The 23393-nt window shown below is 46.7% G+C and overlaps 1 protein-coding gene across 1 annotated transcript in view; it reads left to right on the top strand.

Moving 5' to 3' along the window:
* The window catches only part of COL27A1 (collagen type XXVII alpha 1 chain), a 154331-nt gene that overhangs the window by 52219 nt on the left and 78719 nt on the right, over window positions 1–23393 (top strand). The window contains exons 12-20 of the mRNA XM_067309369.1: window positions 1664–1717; window positions 6566–6610; window positions 10832–10885; window positions 11307–11351; window positions 18592–18645; window positions 19407–19460; window positions 19610–19663; window positions 21728–21781; window positions 22087–22140. Coding sequence (XP_067165470.1) covers window positions 1664–1717; window positions 6566–6610; window positions 10832–10885; window positions 11307–11351; window positions 18592–18645; window positions 19407–19460; window positions 19610–19663; window positions 21728–21781; window positions 22087–22140 — 468 coding nt within the window. The remainder of the gene's footprint in view (window positions 1–1663; window positions 1718–6565; window positions 6611–10831; window positions 10886–11306; window positions 11352–18591; window positions 18646–19406; window positions 19461–19609; window positions 19664–21727; window positions 21782–22086; window positions 22141–23393) is intronic.

Here is a 23393-nt window from a genome sequence, read left to right as displayed (position 1 = left end):
AGCACCTTTTCATTCCCTTTATCAGGAAGAATTTGCTTGTTAAATGATTGGTCTAAAACAGTGCTCAAAGGGGCTGCAGGACAGACATTTTAGGAACCTGACCCTGCAAGGTGCTGTATGTCTTCCCAGTCTTCAAGATTCCCCATCGTGTTCTCCTTTGTGTTGTGTTGACCTCCAGGAGCAGCTCTCGGGCAGCCTTTCTCTGAGGCTTACCTTGCCCTGGCACTCTGCTCAGGGTAAACAACATCCTCAAGAGCCATCATGAGGACTTTCCTCTGCTTGTCACTCCCCAGGGACTACTTTTAACCCTTTCTCCCCAGAATTGCCTGCCTGTCCAGGGTGCCAACATGAGCAACAGGAGGTCAAGAGCAGATTTTGCAGCACCCTTCTGCATGACTTTGCCTGGAACACGGTAGCCAACATGGAAATGATTCCGGATACAAGCACTGAATAGGATCCATCAGGATATGTAGCTAGTTTCAAGGCAAACAGGCTCAGGGGTTAAATTTCCATCCCTAAGGGGAGAGAGACAGAAATCTCCCCTGTGCCAAGGCAGGTCGATCAAACCCTAATTGGCTCTAATTGATGTTAACCACAAGTCACTGAATTCTTTTCCTACACTTGAAGGTCACTCAAGTGCAGAACTACTTCCTGCCTCTGCAAACAGCAGTTCCTGCCTTTCTGGTCTGACCATCCTCTCTGACCCTCTCCTCTCCCCATCTGTAATGGCAAGCGGGCCCTTGCCCCAGCCAGAAGAGAAGTGATTTTGGGGAGCCTCCTCTGAGTTCACAACCATCCAGGCCTCACTGCAAACTGCGCCCATTTATTTTTACTATTTTATGGTGTTCTTCAACTTTCATACCTTTGTAAAATACCACTGCTACCATTTTATGCAGCTGGCTTTACTGGGAAATGTTCTCAGTGTAACTCTGTGAGCATCCAGGTGATCTGATGAGCAACCTCTTTTGGATAGCACTGTCAGCACAGGAGCTCCAGTTGTGTTGACTTATTTCACTTGTAAGCTAGGCAACGTAATCTTCAGGTTTATATATTTCCTGTTAGACATGCTGATGTACTTAGGTGAAGCAGAAGAAGGGCAGAAGCACTGACTTCCACCCCTTCCCTCTGCTATGCACACTCTCATTGTCTTTCTGCATGGAGCTACAGAAGCCTTGCCTGATGTGTGAGGTGGGCCTGGGGCTGAAAAATGGTGTTAACAAAAGGCGCAGTTGATCAAGGGCTGGGTGCAGCAAGAAAGACGAGGTTTGGATAAGTCAGGTTCAGCAGTCTCGGCAATGGATGCTTTTTGCAGCATGGCCAGGAAAAAGGCCTTCCTGTTTCCTCGTTCATCCTTCTTCTCCAGACTCCCGTTAGTGCGCAGCTCATGGCTGAGCCTTGTGCTTGCCTGGTTACCCCTCACTGGCTGCAGGAGAGAGGACTGAATCAGAGCTCACAGCCATGCAGAGCTTTTTGCTGAATGGATGCACTGGTGGAGTGGGGATGGTTTGGATGAGGACTAGCAGGCTAGTTGGGCCCAGACTTCCTTGTGACCCAGTGTCTACCAAAAAGTTGCACTGAGTGCAAGGGGAGCAGTTTTTAAGCTGTCTGTTTTTATACCAGGATGCATCAATAACTAATACTTGTGTTTGCCTCCTCCCCTCAGGGTTTTCCTGGTGATTTTGGAGAACGAGGACCTCCAGGCATCGATGGGAACCCAGTAAGTTGGCAGCTTTTCCCCTTCTCTCTTTGCGTTTTGTTAAATGCCACTCTGTCCTGCATCATGTTGGTTAGAGCTGAAATAAGCTCTCAAGAGTCTGGTGGCAGTCATTAGCGTTTTGTTGTTGTCTCTCCTAAAAAACAAACGTGCGCCTCTGCCCTGCTTGTGCCTGCTGCTAATTCCTGCATTTGACTCAACATCCAGTAGCTCTCAGGTCATCATGTTGCCATCTGCTTTCTGTTTATCTTTTTTCTTGCACTGTGGTCCTGCTAGATGCTTTCTCACCCTGGCAATACAATTTTAAGAAAAGTGAAGTGAGAGAAGGGAGGGATGTTTCTCCTGATGAGCAGGCCGTGTTTGGAGCATGTCATCCATGCCACACGGCCTGGTGCAAAGCCCATGACGGACACAGGAATCACTCTGACTCTAGTTAGCTCTGTATGAAACTTCTGTGAAAACAGCAGGGAAACGGGGTTTGCAGACAGAAGGACATATCATCATATGCCAGCATAGAGGGCTACCTCAGTGCGTGTGAACCCTCAGAGGAGCAGGTTTGGTACTCAGTTGCGTGGAGGTTTGAGGTGGTACACAGAAATTGAAGCATTTGTCTCTCCGTGTTTTCAACATATCTCATTTCCTGATGCAGGTTAGCAAGCTAATACCACTTGTGTATCTCATTAGGCTTGTAGATGCGTGAGTTTCTAAAGTATTTGGAGCTTAGTACCTCTCCTCATCTGAGGTGGAAGCTAATACCAGTGCAAGAAGTGCCAGGTTGCCAGCACCGGAGCCTGGGTGCTCCAAGGAGCAGGCAGGGCCCAGGAAGCCATAGCTCAGGCTGCCGGCTCTCCTGCCCCACACGGCAGCTGGCCCCCACACTGTGGTGACAGAGGTCTCCAGGGCACTGAGTTCTTGTCCTAATTCAGGTTTTCGTCCCACCCCTGCTGACTCTTTAAGAATGGGATGTGTTTCCTAGGAATTGGGTCAGGGTGGTCCCAGAAACATCTTAAGGAGCTGAATGATGATAAGATTTATTTTGCTCTGCTCTTGTAGCAATTAGTACCAAAGAGTTGTACACGTGCTGTGTTTTCCGCTGCTCACAAAACATGCCCTAGTGGATTGCAAAAGTTCTCAGATGTATTAATTATTCAAAATGATTTTCTGAATGGTTTTGTCAGTTCTCCATCAATTAGCAGATGATCATCTTTGAAATTCATGTTGCGTTGGTTGTTTAACACACAATCACAGTTGTGTTCTTGGTGTTTGGTGGAATGATTTGTGTGAAGTAACCCACTCCACATGTGTCTTTAAGTTCCCATTCATCATATACTCAACATAAAAGTCATTTTCCACAAGCAACTCTAATCAGCAAATCTAATCAGCTTGGCTGTACTGCAGCCTTCATGGGAATTCAGCACAAGAGTCATGAAAGCAGTGAACTGAAAGCATTAGATTCCCAAGGAATACTTCCGCAGGACTTTTCTCATCTTGCAGTTAACTGAAGCTGCGGGTCAGAGTGGAACTAGCAGTCCCAAAGTAGAAGACTTTCTAGATTGTATTACTATTTCCTCCCACCAGCCAGCCCACCAGGAAGAGCAGGAATTCTGGAGGTCACAAAGACTTCTTTTTCCACATAACTTGTTTTGTTTTCTTTTAAATTTGCAAAATATCTATGCCCCATTCAAAAGATGTGCTTAATGTTAACTAAATGCCAGTTCCCAGAGCATCGGAGAGAAGCAAATGTCCTTTCCTTTAATTCATCCAGAAGGATTGCTGCTCTTTCATCTTATCAACGGATTTTAAATATTAATGTGCCTTGGAGATTGTAGAATGAAAACAGACTGTTTCGGCTGACTTAAAGGGAGGTTCACAGGGTCACAAGTGGAGTCACAGACACAGAAAAATGCCAGAAAGTCTGTTTGTGGAACACACAAATATGCCGAGTTTGGTAGGTGGAGTGTGCAGCTAAATTGTAGGCAGGCGGGCAGGCTGCCACAGGTCCTGAACTGCCCCTTCCTCTGTGTGATCCACTGAGCGCTTGCGCTGCTGCCGCCTCTGCCGTTGCATGGGGACAGCTGAACCCGACTGTCTCTGATCTTTCCATCCCTTCCAGACAGAGGAAAGGCTCATGCAACCGCAAGGGTGTTTTTCCCTCTTACCAGCTTGCTGAGAACTGTCGAGCCATCACATTCCGTATCCCCTGTTCCCGGAGTGCTTAAGCCACTCCAATTAGTCCCTTAAGCAGAGGAATTAGACATGGGAAAGGACTGTTGATTCATCTCCTTGTCTCTTGTCCCAGTGCCAGATTCACGTGCGGCAAAGGAGGATGGATCCTCATTTCACTTGCAGATCAGGGATCAGGCTATCATTACTGATAGCTGAGAAAGGGCACCTGTGAACCCTCCCTTTCCCAGGCCAGGGAATGGCTCAAATGAGCATCTGGTCCTTTCTCCCTCTCCCAGAGGAATCCACCTCCTCTTCTTCCCGAGAGGAAAACCTGATAGTGAGCTTGCATTAGACACAAAGCTGTGCATATCCACATTGACCCTTTCTCTTGAGGAATATCTACATGACATAACTCAGAAATGTAGCCAGTCCTGTCTTGGGGGCACCAAGAGCAACCATCTACCCAGTCTTTATCCCACCCATGCTCAGAGCCTGCGGAGCTTGCCAGGAAAGCCAGCTCCTGCGCTAGACATTCCTGAGGATATTCCCTCTCCTTGCTGAACCTAACAATGCCAGGCCTGGACTGAATGTTTGAAGTCGACCTTATTACAGTAGCTTGGAGGATGCAGAAATCTCACCCATGAGGAGCAATTGCTCCACAGATGTCCCAAGTATGCAGGAAAGGAATTGGCCATGAAAAAGCAATTTTAGACTGTTTGAGATTATGAAACACTTTTTGTGTGCGCTTGCCCAATAGTCCTTTACTCCACTTCCCATAAAATAAACACACATAACCCTTTGCCCAAGAAGGCCGAGCACGTTTAGTCATGTTGCATCCCCCTCTCTCATTCTTTCACTAGGCAAATCTTTCCATAAAAGGGGAGCTTTATTGCACTGAGGGGGACTCCACCAGATGTGTGCCATAAACTGAGTCAGTGTATCAAAGAAAGTAGCCAGCATGATCTAGAGCAGGGGTAGGGTTGTCTGAGCCAACAGGAAGTTTATTATTTTCAATGCACTTGTTTTGAGAGGCCCTGCTGGAGGTGGAGGTGCCTGTGTAAGCTCTGTATTTGAGAGCAGGTCTTTGCCTTGACAAGCAAACCAGCTCTCAAGGCAACAAGGGAGCGGGTGACCTGCCGAGGAAGACAAAGGGCCCAACGGAGTGTCACGTAGGGGTTAGGTAGAAGTGCTAAAGTTTTTTTTTTGGGGGGGGGGGGGGGGTTGGGTTTTGTTGGTTGGTTGGGTTTTTTAAGTAAAAAACAGAAAAGCACTAAAGTACTTGGAGGCTTAGAGAGGTGATTCGTATGGGTCTGAGGCAGCTTCCCTGCTGCACTACACCTGGAAATGCCATCAGGCACCTGACTGACCCCTGCATATCTTGGGAAATCTGGCACAGAGGGAGCTTGTGGTGAAGCTGGGAACTCTAGCCAAATCTCTTGAGCCCCAGCCCAGTGCCTTGACCACAAACCCCATTAGCAGTCTGTCCCTCAAAATAGCGAGCTCTGAGCCACTTTTGGAAAGCCTCTAAGAGGAGCTGGCTCTTTCCAAAGTTCCCTGCTCAAGAGCTGACTGGAAGAGATGGCAAATGGGCACAGAGTGGGGAGGAAATCCCTGCAGTTCATCTCCTGCCTTTTACAGTGTGATGAAAAATGATTTGTCTTGCAAGTAGTTGGCAAGCTCCCTGCTGCAGAGATAGAGGTGCTGAGCCATCGCCCCATGGACACGCTGCAGCTGCTGCAGTCCAAAGGCTAGGGTTTTTTTGAAAATGAAAGACATGGCTAGTTTATGGTTTGGGCTACTAGCCGGTGCCCTGGTGGATGAGGCAGAGCAGAGAAGAAGGTAGGCCTGGGGAGCCAGCTTCCTTCCTAGTGTCCCCGTGCTGAAGCAGGTAGGGGGGTATGTTGCAGAGCAGCTGTGCTGGGGCACAGTCCTTTCTCTTGCAGCCCGCAGACACTATGAGAGGCATCACAGGCTGCATGGTTGCTAGTTCCGTATGAAACCACCTCTCCTCTGTGCTCTTAGATACACAGGGAGCAGCCCTGAGTCACAGCCTCGGAGTTCCCCATGTGCCAAGCACTCTTCCAGGTCCCATCGGCCAGCACTGGAAGCCAGCGTCCCCTCTCCCCAAATTACACAGTTCAGTTTTCATCCGAGTCCAGCTTTTATTTTTATTGCTTCTTAAGTACTCCCCAAAAATTCTCCTTCCCCAATATAAAGCAGCAGCTTGCCTCTCTTTTCCACCTTTGCTTTGCTGTCGCAGTCCCCCTCCCTGCCGCTTGTCCCTCTCCATCGCACCCACCGCCCTCTCCCTCCCTGCGCCTTCCTCTCACCTGGGGCAGGCTCTCTCCGCCTGCCTCCCCCTGCTTGTCCCCCCCCCCCCACACACACACACATGCAGTGAAACGCTTCTTTTACGCAGCCTGCTCCTGGGAGGGGGAGTCAGTCCTGCAAATAAGCGCAGAACAAGAAGTAGCCTTGTGTCTGGAGAGGCTGCCCTCCTCCCAGAGCACACGCTCGAAGATGGGAGCTCTGGATCACTTGGGCTATGGGAAGGGACTGTGGGGGGGACGGAAGGGGGAGGGACAGGCTTTTCCCTTCCCTTAAGCCTTGAAACACTGAGCTGCTTTTCAGCCTCTGTTTGTCTACAAAGAGTCCGTAACTGTGTCGGTCTGTCTTTCCTTTTAGGGAGAATTGGGAGCCCCAGGTCCTCCTGGAGTCCTTGGACTCATTGTAAGTACAAAAACAAACGGAGATGTGGCTTCTCGGGGCTTTAACCCTTTCAGCTCGCATAACTAGGCGCAGATTTTCTCCTTCCTGTGGCAGTGCAGCGAATACGATGACTCCATTTGTATGGAGGAGGGCGGCTAAAGGCATGACTTCTGGAGGGGAGAGGAGGTTGCCTGATGGACTGAGAGGTGGAGGAGGGCGAACCCTATTTAAACAAAAGCAAATAGAATAAGGATTTACTGTCAGTGCCCCTTTTCTTAAATAACTTGCCCTTTTGATAACATTTGCCAAGGTATTTTTTCAAAGATGCAGTATTTCTTCCACACCAGGACCTGTCGTCTTCTAAAAAACAAGTCGCTGTAAGCAGTAACCTAAGGATGCACAGTTCTTGCTCACTGGAAGGACCGTGTGCAGGAACAGTCTGTCCTCTGGGTATACAGGAATTTTATATGCTCTGTCCCCATCCCATCACTAATCCAGGTAATTACACACACAGCCAAATTCCACCCTTCGTTCTGCTCTTCGTTCCACCCTTCCTCAGCAGCACATAAATGGCTGTAAGGATGGGTGGCCGCTCATCCCCAGGCAGCTGTGCTGTAGGTTAGTGAATGCCCAGCTGAACATATTCTCATTTATTTTAGTGCTCAGTACTTGTTTCAAGTTATTTCCTTCTGTGCACAAGAAGTGGTAGGCTCCGCTGGTACTAAAGCATTCTTCCAAAATGATTCCTCTTCTCTTACAATAATCTACGAAAATTTGACTTGCAGTGAATGATTGAAACCCATCTCCTTTTGCCTTTTCATAATTTAAATCACAGGGGCATATATGTCAGCTGATATCAAGGCCTCTATGGTACTAGACACATAGCAAACACCCAGAAAGCTTAGTCTATTGAGGAAAAACAGAGAACATGATGGGATAAGCATACCCGTCTTGCAGATGGGGGGATTGGGACAAAGGTGGATTAAGGCCGCAGAAGCAGTCTGTCATGGAGTCAGGAATTAGATCTCTATTTCCCCTTGTTACTGGAGATGAAAAGAAGCTACTGTAGCCATAGTAGCAGAAAGGATGTGCTCCTAGCAAAGAGCTGTGAGAGGAAGATTGCCGTTTAAAAGAATATAATTGAAGGTATTGTCCAAATCGGATCACGTTAATCACAGCTTTTAGGGAGACTTAGCTCAACCTGGTTGCTGTTATCTTAATGATATTTGTTAGAAGGTAAAAGTTCAGACCCTGTAAATGTTACAAGGATGTTTTTCAGCAATGATGGAGTTAGAGGCTGCCTGTCTTCCCCTCCTAGCTGGACTAGTCAGTGCCATGCCATCAGGTGCTTGGGGTAGATCAGAGGCTAGAAAGGACAGATTTTGCCTGGGGCTGATTTGAAATGATAACACCACATGGAAATAGTGCGGTTTCTCTCCTGCCTTTGGGATTGTTACGTTTTTGTCCCACATTGGCTGCAGCAACCCAGATTGGCACCAAATTCTGAAGTGTAATCAAACTGCTTTTTTCTTAACTGATCCCAAGATCTAATATTGCTTGACTTATGCCAGGAGTCGGGTCCATCACCAGATATCTAAAGTCTGTTGCTTCTCTGTCTTGATCCACTGTTATTTCGGTCTCTAGCGACAGCCCAAGTACTAATAATTTTGTTGAGTAGTTCTCCTTTTGCTGCTAACTCTTGTCTGTCTTAAACTTGGAGTCTTTCTCTTCCCTCCCTTTCCAGATGAAGAAATCATCAATTCTATTGTGAGCTTCTTCCTAGCTTTGATTTTAAGGCAGAAGGTCAGTCGTTTGCAGTGCTGGTTTTCAGAGGTCACTTGCTGCGGTGGTAGCATTCGGCTCACTGCTGTCTTTCCCAATTAGTCCATTGGTACCATCCTAAGCGGATAAAAATTTGAGGCAATGCAACAGCCTTAGGCCCTCTTGGAACTTCTTCCCTCCTTAGGCCTGCCTTAGATGTATTCCTTGAGGATTATCTTCTTCAAGACCGCCAGCTTAAGAATGAGAGGTCTTCTCTCCCTAGACATCAGACTTATGCATTCACTTTAAAGAAACATGGAATTTTCTCCATGGGAATTTTGCCTTCCCCAAAAGAAAGTCACAGTATTTGAAAAGCAGAATTTGACTTCACAGGCTATTGTATTCGTTTTTTCATCTCTCCTTGTCTTTGACGTGAGCTTTTGGGCTCTCTGTGTGCGCTCTGAGGCCTTGTAACCACTCTCTCCTCACTCGCTGTTCAAGAATGTGCTTCCTCCATGTCTCGGGGCACTGCAGACTGACCTGACGCACAGCGGTGACGCAGACCCCGTCTGCCATGCTGGGGCCTCCGGCAGCGGGGCTGGGGCTGCCCGAGGGGGCTCCTGCAGAGGAGGGTGAAGGCTCTGGGATTCGAAGCGTGTACAGTGTGCCAGGAAGAGTTTTTTCCTTGATTCAGTTTCCCTACATGAGAAATGCCGGCACTGCTGTTCTGCAAGAGGCATTTTGTAACCCGACATATCCCAAGCGGAGGGGGAGAGAGGATCTCTCTCGCATGCTTTGTCCAGGGCACTCAAACCGAGTCCAATCCTGTGCCCAGGGGAATACACGGCTCCTGATTCCAGGATGCTGAAGCATCTCTAGTGAGATTGATCTAAGAGCGACCTCCTCCTTCCTCCCATCCTCATGAGGAGGGGAGCAAACCCATCCTGCCTTCTCCTCTCTCTCTGCATCAGGGGACCTTGCCCCATGCTAGGGGCACCGGGCTCCCGCTGGAGGGCACGGAGATGGCAGCCCATGTGTTTGCTCCAGGCTGGCCCCTGATCAGCCACTTCCTTCCTTCACAGCTACAGCCGCCCCCGGGGACCGGCCTGGCTTCCCAGCTGCCTCCACGCGCCCTGCAGGTGTTTGGGCTCGCTGCGTAAAAGAGGCTGAAGAGCAGAATTAGATGTAACTAAAGCCTCTTGCTCTCCTAATTAACTGTGTGGGCAAAGCTTTAAGTAAACGCGTTTCTACAAGAAGCCTTTATGCTGGGAGCTATGAAAAGGGCATCTGTTAGTGCAGCCGCAGCTCAGCGCTCATGGTGTGGCTGCGGCCACGTGACTGCCTGCTGGAGAGGTATTCGTTCAGCAAAGCTTTCCCTGTTTATTTACGCATTACAGGCAAGGTTGGTGCACCCTATCACTAACTCCCTTCATGGGGAGAAGGCAATCAAAGCCTGTTTAAATGTAGTCCATTGAAGGCTTTCTTTTATATATGTGTATGCAGGCACAGAGAAAACACAAACTCTGATGTCCTTCTGTGTTGCAGTTTTTCATACGAGTCCTGATACATCATGCCATGCTGCCTTCTCTCTGCAGCAAATGGCCAAGCTGCAGAGGCATCTCCCTGTTTCTCCTCTTTTCTGCCCATCAGTATTAGATATCAAAGCTGGGTTACAACTCAGATACCTTGAGTGTTGCCGCCTTTGCTGTTTCGATCTGTCTTTTTTTTTTTTCCTTAACACACCCTCAAACTCCCTCCTGAGAACTAGGGAATACCATGGTGAATTCTTTGAGGAGATGAGCAACTTCAGTAAGAACAAATGCACTCTAGGATTGTCATAAGCTGGATCAATAGTTTAATTTTGCAAATAGTGGAAGAGGGACATTTATCTATTCTAAAGTTAAAACGTATAAGAAAGATCAGACTTTGCAGGTGATTTCTGAATTAATAAGCCATTATTTTGCCATCAGTTTACTAGCTGAATTCCTTATCTACTCTTTAAGTCTACCCATGCTCCTTGTTTTGGAATCCAGCTGTAGTCCCCCAATGCCTGTAGGTCTCTGTGGGAGCAGGACCAGGATGCTCAGACGTTCTCGTGGTGCTGCATGCTTTGAACAGTTGCCATAGCTGTGCATGGGCACAGCAGCACCACGGGGCTGGGTGAACCGATTGCTGGGGATGATGTCCCTGGTAGCTAGTCGCCAACCACTTTTGGAGGCTCTTCTTTGTGGTGAGAACAGGATGTGAACAGAAGCAGCTCTTCTTCCCCCACATGCCTGTGAGCATACACTCTGTGCCTTTTTACTTGGAAGCTGTTTATATGTTTAAAAACCTCTTGACTGGTGCCAGGATTGAGGCCAGCGGTACAGCTCCCGTTAACTGAGGGATACTGAGGGATCTGATAGGAGAGGAATTTCATACCACATATGGGTATCTGTTAGTTTTGCACCTAATGACTAGTGATTTTCTTTCTCTTACTAGGGTGACATGGGCTCTGTTGGACCTATAGGCTATCCAGGACCAAAAGGCTTAAAGGTGAGAGAAAAACTGAGCCTTGCGAGCTCTTGTCTGTCCACAGCAGGACTGAAGATTGTTCTGTTACGTGCTTGGGTGACAGCAGCTATCAGAGGGAAAGAATGGGCAGCAATCACATTTGTCCATTGACCCAGGCACAGGACTGTTGAATGCAACATCCCACTGGTGGTCTGCAGGAGGTATAAGTTACTGGAGAATGCCAGAGGTATCTTCCCTGTGCAATTCCAGACCCCAAGGGGCGTTTGAAGAACATGCAATGGAGTGTGCTTCGGGAGAAGCCTGGCCTTTGGCCTCGGGGCTGTGCCAGGTGGATGTGGGTGCTGTGGGTTTGAGTTGCCAGCCCCATCAGTGATATTGATGTCATGAACTTGCAGGAAGTCTTCAGGATGGCTCAGTCTCACTGGACTTCCTTTTGTTTCAGGGGCTGATGGGAAACCCTGGAGAACATGGACTGAAAGGTGATAAGGTGATCTGAATACTCCCTTATTGCACTGTGTTTTAATTTTGCATGTGAAATCCCCTTTCTAGCTTCTCTTTCTTTTCAGCATCATGTTACTGGTTCCACTCTGGCTGTCTCTGCTCCCATCCTTCCACCCTCCCTCCTTTCTTGACACTCCTGTTTTGATTTTTCTTCTTTTATGGTGTCTGCCCCCACCCCCTCTTCCACAGAGCTCTAGCATAGATTTGTTATGCTCAGCTCTTTGGAGCTTCTGTCTCTCACCAATGATGACGGTGTGCTGTAGGATTAACTGGTGTTTCACTGTGCTTTTACATTTTTATACTGGTTACATGGTGGGATGGGGAGGATGATGAAGATTTAACAACGCTGACAGTCAGTTTACATTAATGCATTTGGGGGAAACACATGATATGACAAAGAAGCACAGCCCACCAGATCAGAAAAGCCATCTGGATCCCTGGAAAAACTGTTCTGTGTTAGGTACCTTTGTGCTTGTGTCAGGGGCTCACCTCAGTTCATCTTCTTGCCAAGAGGAAATTGCCTTATGCTGAATTGATATAAATCACCTTAAAAAAAAGAAAAAACAGAGGGGAATTGATTGCAGTGATTTAATGCTGCTGGCACAAAAACACCCAGCTTGAGCTATATCAGTATGAATCTGCATGTATAAATGTCTCACTGTCATAAGAAACATCTTCCTACAGATATTCAGTTGTAGGATTTATTTAGCCTGAAAGAGTGAGGGGTGCAATCATTTATTGTTGGCTCTGATTGCTCAGGAGGGCAATGCAAAGTGACCATTAATTGTATTCTCCTTCTGTGTGATGTTGCATTCTCTCATTAGATGTTTGCTTTTAAAGAATGATTTAGCTGCACATGGAAGAAGTAGTGTCAAGCCAGTTATTTCACAGCTCCATCCGTTATTAGCAGCTCTTTGCCAGTGCTCCGGTGTCTGCAGTTTCCATTTCTCCCCTCTACTATATTTTCAGTTTTGTTGAGAGGAAGGACAGGGTATGTTTGGGTAAGAGAATGGTGACTTAACTGCAGAATTATCCATCCCCCACAAAAGTCCCATGCTCAGTCTTGCAGCCCCTCTCTGGGGGTGCAGGAACACTTTCTCTCCCTCCCTGACTGCCTCTCCCGCTGCATTCTCCTTGGACAGGACAGACTCTTAGTCTCCTTCTCTGGAGATATTCAAAACCTGCCTGGATGCAATCCTGTGCAATGTGCTCTAGGTGACCCTGCTTGAGCAGGGGGGTTGGACTAGATGATCTCCAGAGGTCCCTTCCAACATCAACCATTCTGTGATTCTGCGACTCCTTCACTGGCTTTCTTTACAGTCCTTTCCTGGTCCAAGACTGACAAACCATTCCTCTTGCTCAAGCCTCCTCTGTCCCTAATGCATTGACTTTCTAATTGTATGTCCTGGGGTGCTATCAAACACTCAGATGAGACCAGTGATGATATCACAGCCAGAGAGAGCTTCCAAACAGCTTGTGTGTATCCTTTTCAGCAATCCAACAGCCAAAGGGCTGGGAAATACAGGATGGAGGAAAATCAGACCTACTTAGACACTGACAGCCACAACTGTCGTCATCTGAGGTGAACGCACGCAGCTGACATTGCAGTGAGGACAGCTTTAAGCCAAAGCAACTGAGTGTTCTGCACTTGTTTGCATGAGTATAGACAGGGTTTATCAGCTCTCCCTACATTAGGCAGAGGATTTGACCTGGTATAGCTTTGTGGATTTTTTTCAGTTACTTGATTTTCTGATTTTTGGTCTTGCTGTAGAGTTAATTGGCCCAGTTTATAATATGTCCCTTCTCCTACTGATCAAAAGGCTGTTCCATTCATTTACTCCCATGTTTCTTTAGTGAATTGCACCTTTCAGCCTCTTTAGTTTTTCTTACTCTATTTGGGCATCATAAGCAAAACCACTCATCCCCTCTTACAGCTTGTTTACATTTGTTTTACTGTTTATGCTCTGGTACCGCTGAGAAATTTAAATGATACCTGATCTTGCTGCATATGCTTAGTTTGTAGCAAAGGAAAGACTCTGCCTTCAAAGAGCATGTGGTCTAAATGCACATGGGGTAGGAGGAAGGGAGGATTTCTGCCCTTCATGTTATGTGAGAGCTACTGAGTCACAGAGGTGACTCAGGAGGATGCTGCTGGTGGTGGGAAGTACACCCTGGCCTCCCTGACCCTGTCCTTGCTTGAATCATCTTTCCTCTTTCCTTCTGCCTCATTTCAATGAAAATGTTTTCCATCTTAGCCTTTATTAAGAAGTTGCATCATAAATCTTTCTTTGCCCCACTCATTTTTGCCACATGCTCTTTTGGTCTTAGAAATATCTGACCGAAGGAAGTGCCTGATGCAGGAAAAGAGGGCAGGATCTCTGTGTTCACTCAGTGCCCTACGGGGCCTGGGTCACAGGAAGAACCCTGCTTAGAGCAGAGGGACTGACTTGGATGGGAGGCTCCATTCTGTGATCTCTCACCAGTCACATTACTGTTCATTGCTGCTACTATGTTATTTTTAGGCAATAATACTTGATATAAAGGCTTTTTCTGATTGCTTACTATTCTTTTCCTGTCCATTAGATTTTGACTTCATTATAACCTTCCATCATCATCTTCAGTCAAAACTATCTTACTGCTATGACCAGAAACATAAGCAACCTCTCTGAACCTTGTATTTATTCTGTCTGTCTGTTGGTCTGAAAGTTTGCCTTCTGCCATTCTTGAAACATTGCCAGACTGTGATTGTGTGCAGGCTGCCTCTGCAAAGATCCTTATTCATACCTTGGTCACCTCCCAAGTAACACAGTGCTCCTCTCAGCTGGTGTTGAGGATGCAATTACCAGGGTGAACTTAGCAGACTGGTTAGAGATGACAGCCCAGCCACCACAAGTCTTTTCCCTGCACATCAGTGTGTCTTGGCTCAAACACACCCCTCCCTCTGTACCATGTTGAGAATACGAGCTCCCTGAGTTCCCTTAGAAGAGCGCGCTGTTTCCTCCAGGCTTCCACGCTGGTGCTTCTTTCCTACAATGCATTCCCTAGGGATGTTGCAGGAAATGGAAGGATTGACGCCCTACCATATAGAGCAGGTACCCATAAGTAGAAAGCGATGTTAAACTCTGGAAATCTTATTTACACTCCTGCTTGTGAACTGGGGTCAGAAAACCGTTAAAGATGCATGGGGGGGGTTGATCAACCGGCTGCCTAAGCTTCTTTTCTGAGACTTTAACTGGATACCCCAAACTGCTAGTCCCTCTTTGAAAGACCTGAGCCGTAAGCCAAGTGTATTGGATGTGCAACGGGAATGAATCCAGTTATCAGCAAGCACAGACAGTACCCAGGCTCAGTCGAAGGTAGCTGTCAGCCTTACACAACATGTCCACTCCAGCAGCAAATCAGCACCTTAAACCAGAGAGTCCTGGACTACTGAAGGCTGAATCTTGTATGAAGGTTCAAATGGATTCTCTGGAAAGCAGTTTCTAAGAAAGCCAATTAGAAACAGAGGCTTTTCTCAGAGGGAAGCGATGGACTATTGCAGAAGTCTCCTGTTGTAAGACCAGAGGAGAGGAGGATGACTGTTCCAGCTCTCCCCTCTTCTGCTCCACCCCAGTTTTCAGGAAGCTAGTGAATGTGGAGTTAAACTTCAAACTAAAAAAAAAAAGAAAAAGCCTCAGACATTTGGCACCATCCGAAGTGCTGGATCAGCAGGAGTGGAGAGCAGCAAACCTCACTGCTCTGTGCTGACAGTAATCAGTAACCTTTTGTAATTAGTAACTCAGGGCAGCCCTGAGGGGCCTAACCCGTTCCATCTGCTGCTGCTTGCTGACTAGCACAGGTTTGAGGGGCAATCGGGGTTTTGAAAGTGTCCCACATCCTGCCCAGCAAGGGAGAGACTCTCCCCTCCCATCACAGTCTGCAGAACTTGGACTCTTCTGCACACCCGTGTGCTGTTGCCTGTGCTTCGCCATGTTACTTCCCCGGCATTGCCAAGCAGAGTTGGAGCATCTGTAGGTGCCAGCAGCACAGGCTACCTGGAGCACAAGCCGTGCAGTTCGCGGCTGGCCTGCCCTCTCTGCTCGGGGTTGCTGTTCACGGTGGCTTTCTGAGGATGTTTTGATGTTTTAATTGCAAGTGTGCAATGTCATGCTAAACCAGCCTCTTTGGGTTGCAGTCCAAGTGTGTGGCCTTGCGCATCTTTGTCTTATTGTAGCTGTGGAAAACTCCCTTCATCCAAAAGCTGTCAGATCAGATGCAGCTAAAATGTAAGTGTGGTGAAGGGGTGACTAGATGGTGCCTGTGGTTCACAGGCATGTAACTGAGGCTTGCCACCTAGATCCATTGGGAAAAGGATCCTCTGGAAAATGGGTTGGTTTTCTACTTCTATTTGTATGTTTTTGTGGAGGCGGGCAGTGCACAGAGAGGGATGCATCTTCTTTTACAAGGAGATGTTGAATCATCATATAACCCTGGCTGAAATAAACAGTGATCTTGAAGACCATGTGATGTGATGAGTACAGAGGAAAGGTGAAGGAAGTCGAAATCCTAGCTACTCGTTCATAGAAAAGAGCTTTGTGAATCAGGACATCTGTAACTTGTGAAGGTCCAGCTTATTAAAATAACTTGAGCAGGTTTGCAGCATTAGCTCCCCTTACAATGCTCAGCAGAAGGTCTTGAAGAGTTGTCCAGTTGAGAGCAAAATGTGACTTCTGCACAGAGACCTGCCCTGGGTCCCCCACACAGTAAACTCACGTCACACTTGCAGATCTGTCGCTTCCCTCCTAGCCCCCTTTCTGGGTGGTGGTGTGTTAAGAGCAGCCTCAGCTTCTCTGAAGCTGCTGTTTCTTTTTATCAGTAAAACACGAAGCGTAGGCAATATCACATGTGCGAATCAGGTTTGTGGTTATGAATTGTGTGTTCTTCCCCTCTCCATGAGCAGGGTCCTTGCAGCCCTTTTTCTTCATGTCAGCATCACTTCTTTTATAATAATAAACTCTCCTCACCTCTTTCTTCGTTGCCGTGTTCCTCACACTAAGGACACAGCCTGAGTCACAGTGTCAGGTTTAGTGTGCTCCGGGCAGCTAAAAGTGGATGCTCTAAGTCCTCAGCTTTGGCTTCAGATACTAATAGTTAAAGTTGACCATTGCAGGTGGTTCATTCATGCCTCAATGTTTTTCTGTGTTAATGCAATAGCATGTGAACATCTTGCACGGAGCCCAGCTACAGATAAGGGCTGTGTTTTGTCTTTTCTACTTCCTTCTTACCCTCTCCAATGCCCATTTCTCCGAGTTGTTTGAAAACTGGTTTCTCTGTCACACAGTCTCTGTCCCACTTCACTTAAAGGCCAGCGGTAAAGTTTTGTTCCTGCCTTTTGTTATGCTCAGGAAAGCCCTTTTTTTATAGTAGACATTTCTTAACATCCAAGTATTTCTTCTAAAGCAATATTTGAGTGGCCACTTACATTGTCCAGGTAGAAAACTGCTTTAAAAAAAAAAAAAACTTTTTTTTTTTTTTTTTGAGCTCAGTGTAGGTGATAAGGAGTTTTTGGAAAAAAACTCTTACCTTCAAGCAAAGAGATGTTGCTGCTGTTTTCTGGCAGGAGCCAGAATCAGAGCTGAGCCACTTACTGATTTAAGTGTTTTAAGCCTGAACTAGATAAAAGAAGTAAAAAAAAAATTCAGAGGAGATGAGAACAATCCGGTAATGGCTGGAGAATGAGCTGGGTAATACAGTTATTTTTGCCTTCTATATTGTATCTATTACTTGGGGTTCGTCTGAACTGAAGCTGTGTAAATAGCCGATTTTTTCCATTTGCTTGCATTGCCAAAAAAAAGGGGGGGGGAAGTTGTTTAGAGGAAGCAAAGCATTGGTTGTTTGACTCAAATTAAAATACTTTAGGTTAAAAAAAAATGAATAAAATTCATTTAACTTCTTTTCTGAGAACAACATTTCAATTTTGCTATTAAAAAAAAATTGTTTTGAAGATGGTTCAGTGAAATGTTGTGGGAACGTTTACCAAAACATTTAAGCAAATTTAGCATGAACCCATGAAATGTTTCCATCAGTGAATCTGCCTAGCTCTTAATTATTTTTCTTCTAGAAAAGCTGTATCCAAAAACTTTCCCAACTCAGAACTAAACCTTGCACAATTTGATTATCCCCTGCATGTTACTGAAGTAGCTGTAATAATTTAAACTCTCTGATAACAAGTTGATGGTTTTTGCATGAGTAGAAGTAGACTTCCTCTCTCATGTCTTTGTAGACTTTGGCTCTGTAGCAGGAGTCCATATGTCTTCCATGTGGAGTATGTTTAGACATATAGTTCCTTGCATTTGTATAGCTTGTTCCCTTACAGGGAAGCCAAGTCTAGATGCACTCACTGCATGGGACAGAGTTGCTCTAATAGTTATTTCTGTTAGGTCTTGTCAGTGTACCAAGTTTTTATAGTCGTTCCTCCTCTGACTTCCCAAGTAGAGAGATTTTCCTTTCTCTGCCCCATCGTGGAACTCACCCTTTGTTAAAGTAAATCACTGAATAATTGAGGTTGGAAGGGACCTCAGGAGGTCATCTGGTCCAACATCCTGCACCAAGCAGGGCTATCAGGCCATGCCAGAACCCACATTTCCTAAAAATCCTTTGGGGATTCAAAGATGGGACCCCTGTCCCAATGAACACCAGTCTGCCCTGCCCTGGGAATCACAGCCTAGATACTGGCAGCGGGCTGGGACTGAAGCACTGCTATAAGTTACTCTTGTTTTCTCATGGAAGGGGATTGATCTTCAATTCCAGCACTAGGATATGCTCATGGGAGCCCTGAGTATCATTTTCTCTTCTATGGAGCTTCACAAGAGAAAAGGTCCATTCATCAAAGACTAAACTAGCTCTTTTGTTCAGCTGTATTTTAACACTCCACCACCTTCATGGCTGCAGTTAGCCACAGGAAGGTGGCCTCCCTTCTCGTGGCTTCCATATAAGCACGGAGCTTGGGAATTCATATTTTGCTCTCCCCTGCAGTTTCCTTTCCCAGTTTAGAATCAGTGGTGGGGAATACATGCTTTGTTCAGGATTGCCGTTGTAGTCAATGTGGCTTTCAATTTGCCACTGGTTCTGGTTTGAAAGGAGCTAGTGATGAGATTTTTGCTGTGCAGTGCACTGTCTAGTGTCTACCTGGGCAGTTTGACCGTTGCTGGTACCTATTTTAACTCTGTTTGGTGATGTGTATCCAGGGTGATCAGGGAGGAGCAGGTGTTCCAGGAGATATCGGCTTCCAAGGAGACAAGGTAATTGTTTTCCTTTTCTCCATCAATTTTTTTCCCCTGCATAGGTAGTATGGGTTGCTGCCAGCTTTCCCAGCTCATCTTTGAGCCATGAGCCATCACGAACTGCTTTCCCCCTGCCCATAAAGAGGTGGAACTAGCTGCATGCCGCTGCCGGGCTCCCCCCGTTCATATAGTTCTCATTTGGGATACTCAGGGCCTTCCTAAAATTCTTGTCAATATATTGATTTTGTTGTTAATAAACACAGTTCTGTCAGGGAAAATCTGGGGCTTTCTATAAAAAGGGCTATATTTTCCTGCAGAAGGGAAAGTGTTGGAATGGGATGGGGGTGGTAGGAACGTGTGTGGTCCAGTGGCTGCAGACTCTGTGAATTTGTCTGCTCAGTGCAGCAACTTAGACCCTGACCCAGTAAAGCACTTAATGTGGGGCATAACTTTTAAGCAAATGACTGCTCCCCTGTGACTACAATATGATACCGACTTCAGCTGACTAATGCTGTGCTTAGCGCTACACTGGGGCCTGTATGGCCCCGAGCCACAGCTAACTGCAACAGTTCATCTGTTCTTCAGGGCTAAATCCAGCCCTGGCTTTAGCAGAAACAGCTCACTGATACTAATGCAATTGTCCTGGCTCCTCACAGGGGCTGAGCTTAGTCCTTAGAAACTGCTTCTCTCTCCTGCAGAAACTGGGGCTGGAGTCTGGGGAATTAGTATTTTTTGATGCTTTGTTGTGTTTTCTGAAAAATCATGTCTCTCTTTCGCAGGGCAGCCAGGGTTTACCTGGGGTCCCGGGGGCACGAGGGAAGCCAGGACCCCTGGTAAGTAACCAAACGTCCTTTGCTGCTTCATCTCCCAAAGGTTCAGTGCCCAGCTGGAAAGACAGCTTGGCAGGGGTGTGCTATTCTGAACAGAAAAGTCAATAGCCAGTAGCCAGCTCACTTTTCTCCATGTTTTCTGATTTTTGCAGGGAAAAGTTGGTGACAAAGGTCCAGTCGGGTTTCCGGGACCACCGGGCCCTGAGGTATGTCCCACTACCTCTTTCTGAAATCTTTCCTCTCTTTGGTAACTTCTGCAGCATCCTTTCTTTAGCAAACCCACATGATATGTCCTCTCTCCCCTCTGATTTTATCTCTGCAGCAGTTATTCGATGTCTGCAGTTTGCTGCCCCACTGAAAATCGGCTTTTTGTCAAACACCCACATGGTGTTTTGTTTTAGAGGCTGTTAGAGATACCTGTCTCCTTTCCCCATTGGAGGTTTTTAGCGCTCAGGCCCGCACAGGGTTTCGATGAGAAGATGTATGCATATAGCTAGTGCTAATTCATAGGGAACAGCAAGAGCCAAAGGCTGCCTTCTGCATGGGCACCCAGCCTGGCGGAGGGAGGGGGCAGCTGTCACCGCTACCACTGACCGTGGCACCTGAGCAAACCATCTCTGAGTTCCCTGATACCTTTGCTGACCCAAAAGTGCTGTGTTCTGGGGTCAGAGCCTTTGCTAACAACGGGCAGATGGATTTGGTTTTGGACAATAGCACACAAGGGCTCCAGGAATGCCCAGGCAGAAATCAGCTTTGCCATGTTGTGGGATTTTTTGTTGTTTAATCGAGGCCCACTTCTGTTCAAACTGGGAGATGGGGCAAACTTTCCATCTTATACCTTCTGACCACCCTGCACTCAGATATCCTGATCTCCAGCTGCAGTTCCAAGCACTTTTCTTCCTAGTCTGTTCTGTGCAAGTCCTGTATGTAATAGCTTGTTCTGTTCTTGTTCAGAAAGATCAGTCCCCAAAGATTGTCTTTACTCTGGCAAACAGCATGTCCCAGACGATTACCTCTCCCCCATCTTTTATTTTAACATCTTGGCAGTAACTCACTGCAAAGCAGAATATCCTATCATTTTGCAGAGGGGAGATCTGGAGCCTAAAAAAGTAAAGGGAGCTGCCTAAAGATGTGAGAAAAGCCAGTGAAGAATTGGGATAGAGCCCCAGACTGTCTCCCACCCACTGGACAGTCTCTGTGGACACAGGTCTTGCTACTCGCTGTGTTGTTCTCTGGCTCTTTTGGGTTTTCAGCTGCTTTCCCAGGGCTGAGCATTGAATCTTGCAGTTCACTTCCCACCTACCCTCCTCTTTTTGGCCCAGGGCTTCGCTCCTCTCCTAGGGTGTAGTGGTATATGAGTGGCAGTGAGGTGGGGAGGACTGAGATCGGTTCGTAACCCATTCTGGGCCCGATGTATTCCTGGTTTCTCCTTCCTCTATCTGTCATAGATATGCTGGAGGGTTCCCTGCCCCACAAAATAACATTTCAAGTGACCCTTACTGCCCTTACTAAAACATATGTTACAGTGACATCTTAAACCCAGGATCAGCTTCCCCCAGGATATTGGGCTTTTTCTCCCTCATAAGCGACCAGACAACGTATGTAAGATGGTGGAGAGCCGCTTTCAGCACTGACTGATGGTCTGTTTTCCCTTCATCAGTGTGCTGGTATTTTGCTAGGTCTGGAAGGGCTCTCTGTCGAGTGCTGTCACTTAACAATCTTTGCTCTTTGTTGCTATTGGAAATAACTGCAGATTCCTTTGTTTCCTCTGTGAACGGGTGGTGGGTGGAAAGGAGTCGCTGCCTGGCTGAAGACGGCAGCTAATGAGCATGTCAGCACCTTGCCTAATTCCTCTCCTGCTTCCCTTTGTCGCTGAGGCGTGCAGCTCATTCCTTGGAGCAGTGAGATTATGTGCTGACTCACAAGGATTAATTAAAACCCAAATTGCCGCTTTTAGCTGTGTGATGACAGGAAGGCCCTCAAAACAATGAGTCTGCTCAGATGATGGACCTAAAGGGAACGGCTGGGAAAGGCTGCGCTCAAATCAAACCAATAGCACTGTTCCCATTGGGTGGTTCCGTTCCCTCTAGATGCTTCACAGTGGCCCGCACACGGACACTGCCAGCAAAGGACAAGTGTCTCAGCGCTTAGCCTTCATTTAAAACCCTCACGTGTCCTCTGAAGCTGGCTGAAAAAGTCCTGTGCACCCCGGCCATTTCTCTCTATTTCTCTCTTCTTTTTTTTTTTCTTTTTTTTCTTCTTTCTTTTAGGGCTTTCCAGGAGACATTGGCCCACCAGGAGAAAATGGCCCTGAAGGCCTAAAGGTGAGTGGAGCAGAAACTGAAACTCTGTGTGGGGTGGGAACTAGCCAGGGAAAACAAAGCAGTGGGAAGGGGAGAGAGAAAAAGCCCTGGAGATTCCTGAGGATTGTCCTGGCCAGCATTTCAGCTTGGTCTGTTTGGCTTGAGGTCCCTCCAAGAGTGGGGTTTTCTTTTTTTCAATTTTTTTCTCTAACAAAGTTGACATTGGATGGTGTCCCATGGCTGTGAAAGAGACTTTCTCATTTTCATGGCCCTTCAAAGCTTATGTTTCTATTTTCTGAGTATCTTTTCCTTTGGCTCTTGCTCAGGGGAAGCCAGGAGCACGAGGTTTACCTGGGCCAAGAGGACTGCCTGGACAAGAGGTGAGTGTCCTCAGGGCTTCTAGGACCAAAAGCAGATCTAATTAGAAGAATAATGTTGAATTTTGAAGATTAATGCACACTGAAATGGTGCCTGTGATTTGAAATTCTCCAGTCCCTCTGAATCTACAAGCAAATGTTTATATTCACTGATCAGAAACCTGCAGAAGAGGAGCTTCGACTAAGTTGCAATCCCATGATCTTTGCTTCCACTCACTGCTGGCATCCGTTGACCCAAAACCCTGCATTGACTTTTCTTTTAAAGCCTGTTCCCCTCCACCCACCCACCCCCCAAATGCATGATAATTCCCCTTTTCCTGCATATCCCTTTGCACAGACATGCCCTGACCTGGCTTTTGCTCTCTGCTCCTTTAAAGTATTTTTTCTTTCAACTGTGAGACCTGCAAACTCTGGTCTCTCACACAGAGCAATATCCTTTTGTAAAAAGAGTGCATAAATGGAAGTTGCTGTTCTGCAAAGATTTGTTTGCCCAGCATCTCAGTGTTTACAGGTTTCGCCCTTTGATTCATGCCAAAACTTGAAGTTTCATTCCGCTCACGGTCTCTACAAAGCGACAGTTGTCATTGAATTAATTATCCTGGAGCTGTAAATACTTCATAGCAGCAGCAGAGAAGGCCTGAGTGCCGTTGTCTTTATCCTGTTGTAAATCTGGTGGCTTTGGTGAAGTTTCTTCTCATTTAGGCCAGTTTAAGTTGTTTGTCAGGAGTCATGAGGCGCTGTGCAAATAATACTCAGTGCACACGTGGACAAGAGCACTGTCTAATAGCAGTAATAATTCTTAATGTTTTCTGTGAATTCTTTTGTTTGCTCTCTAACTGGGATTAGTGGAAATTAGCTCATTTATTTGCACTAAAATAGGAAAAAAATTATTCTAGGCATTTTACAAAGAGGGAATCAAAGTCTTGCGTTCCAGTTTCAGGCCAGCATGACCAGGCTGCCTTCAACTTACTCTAGCTGGCTAGTTAGACAGTAAGAATGAAGTCATGGATGTGGACTTTGAATGTGCTATACTGCTATACCCTCACTGCTGCTGTTACCCGAGGTGGCTACACCAAGGCTGTGGATTTGTAGAAACGTGGGCATGTTTTGAGTGGTTTGTCTGAGCCCGTACAGCAGGTTCCTGTTCAAAACATTACTGTATTTTGAAGACACTGACTTGCAGTCCTGTCTTCAGCCCACTAGCTCATGCCATTTCATTGCCACCACTGAGCACCTAACTCAGAGCAGCTAGAACT

Source organism: Apteryx mantelli, chromosome 21 (assembly GCF_036417845.1).
Source record: "Apteryx mantelli isolate bAptMan1 chromosome 21, bAptMan1.hap1, whole genome shotgun sequence".
Taxonomy (NCBI): domain Eukaryota; kingdom Metazoa; phylum Chordata; class Aves; order Apterygiformes; family Apterygidae; genus Apteryx; species Apteryx mantelli.
This window is presented reverse-complemented; position numbering and strand designations above follow the sequence as displayed.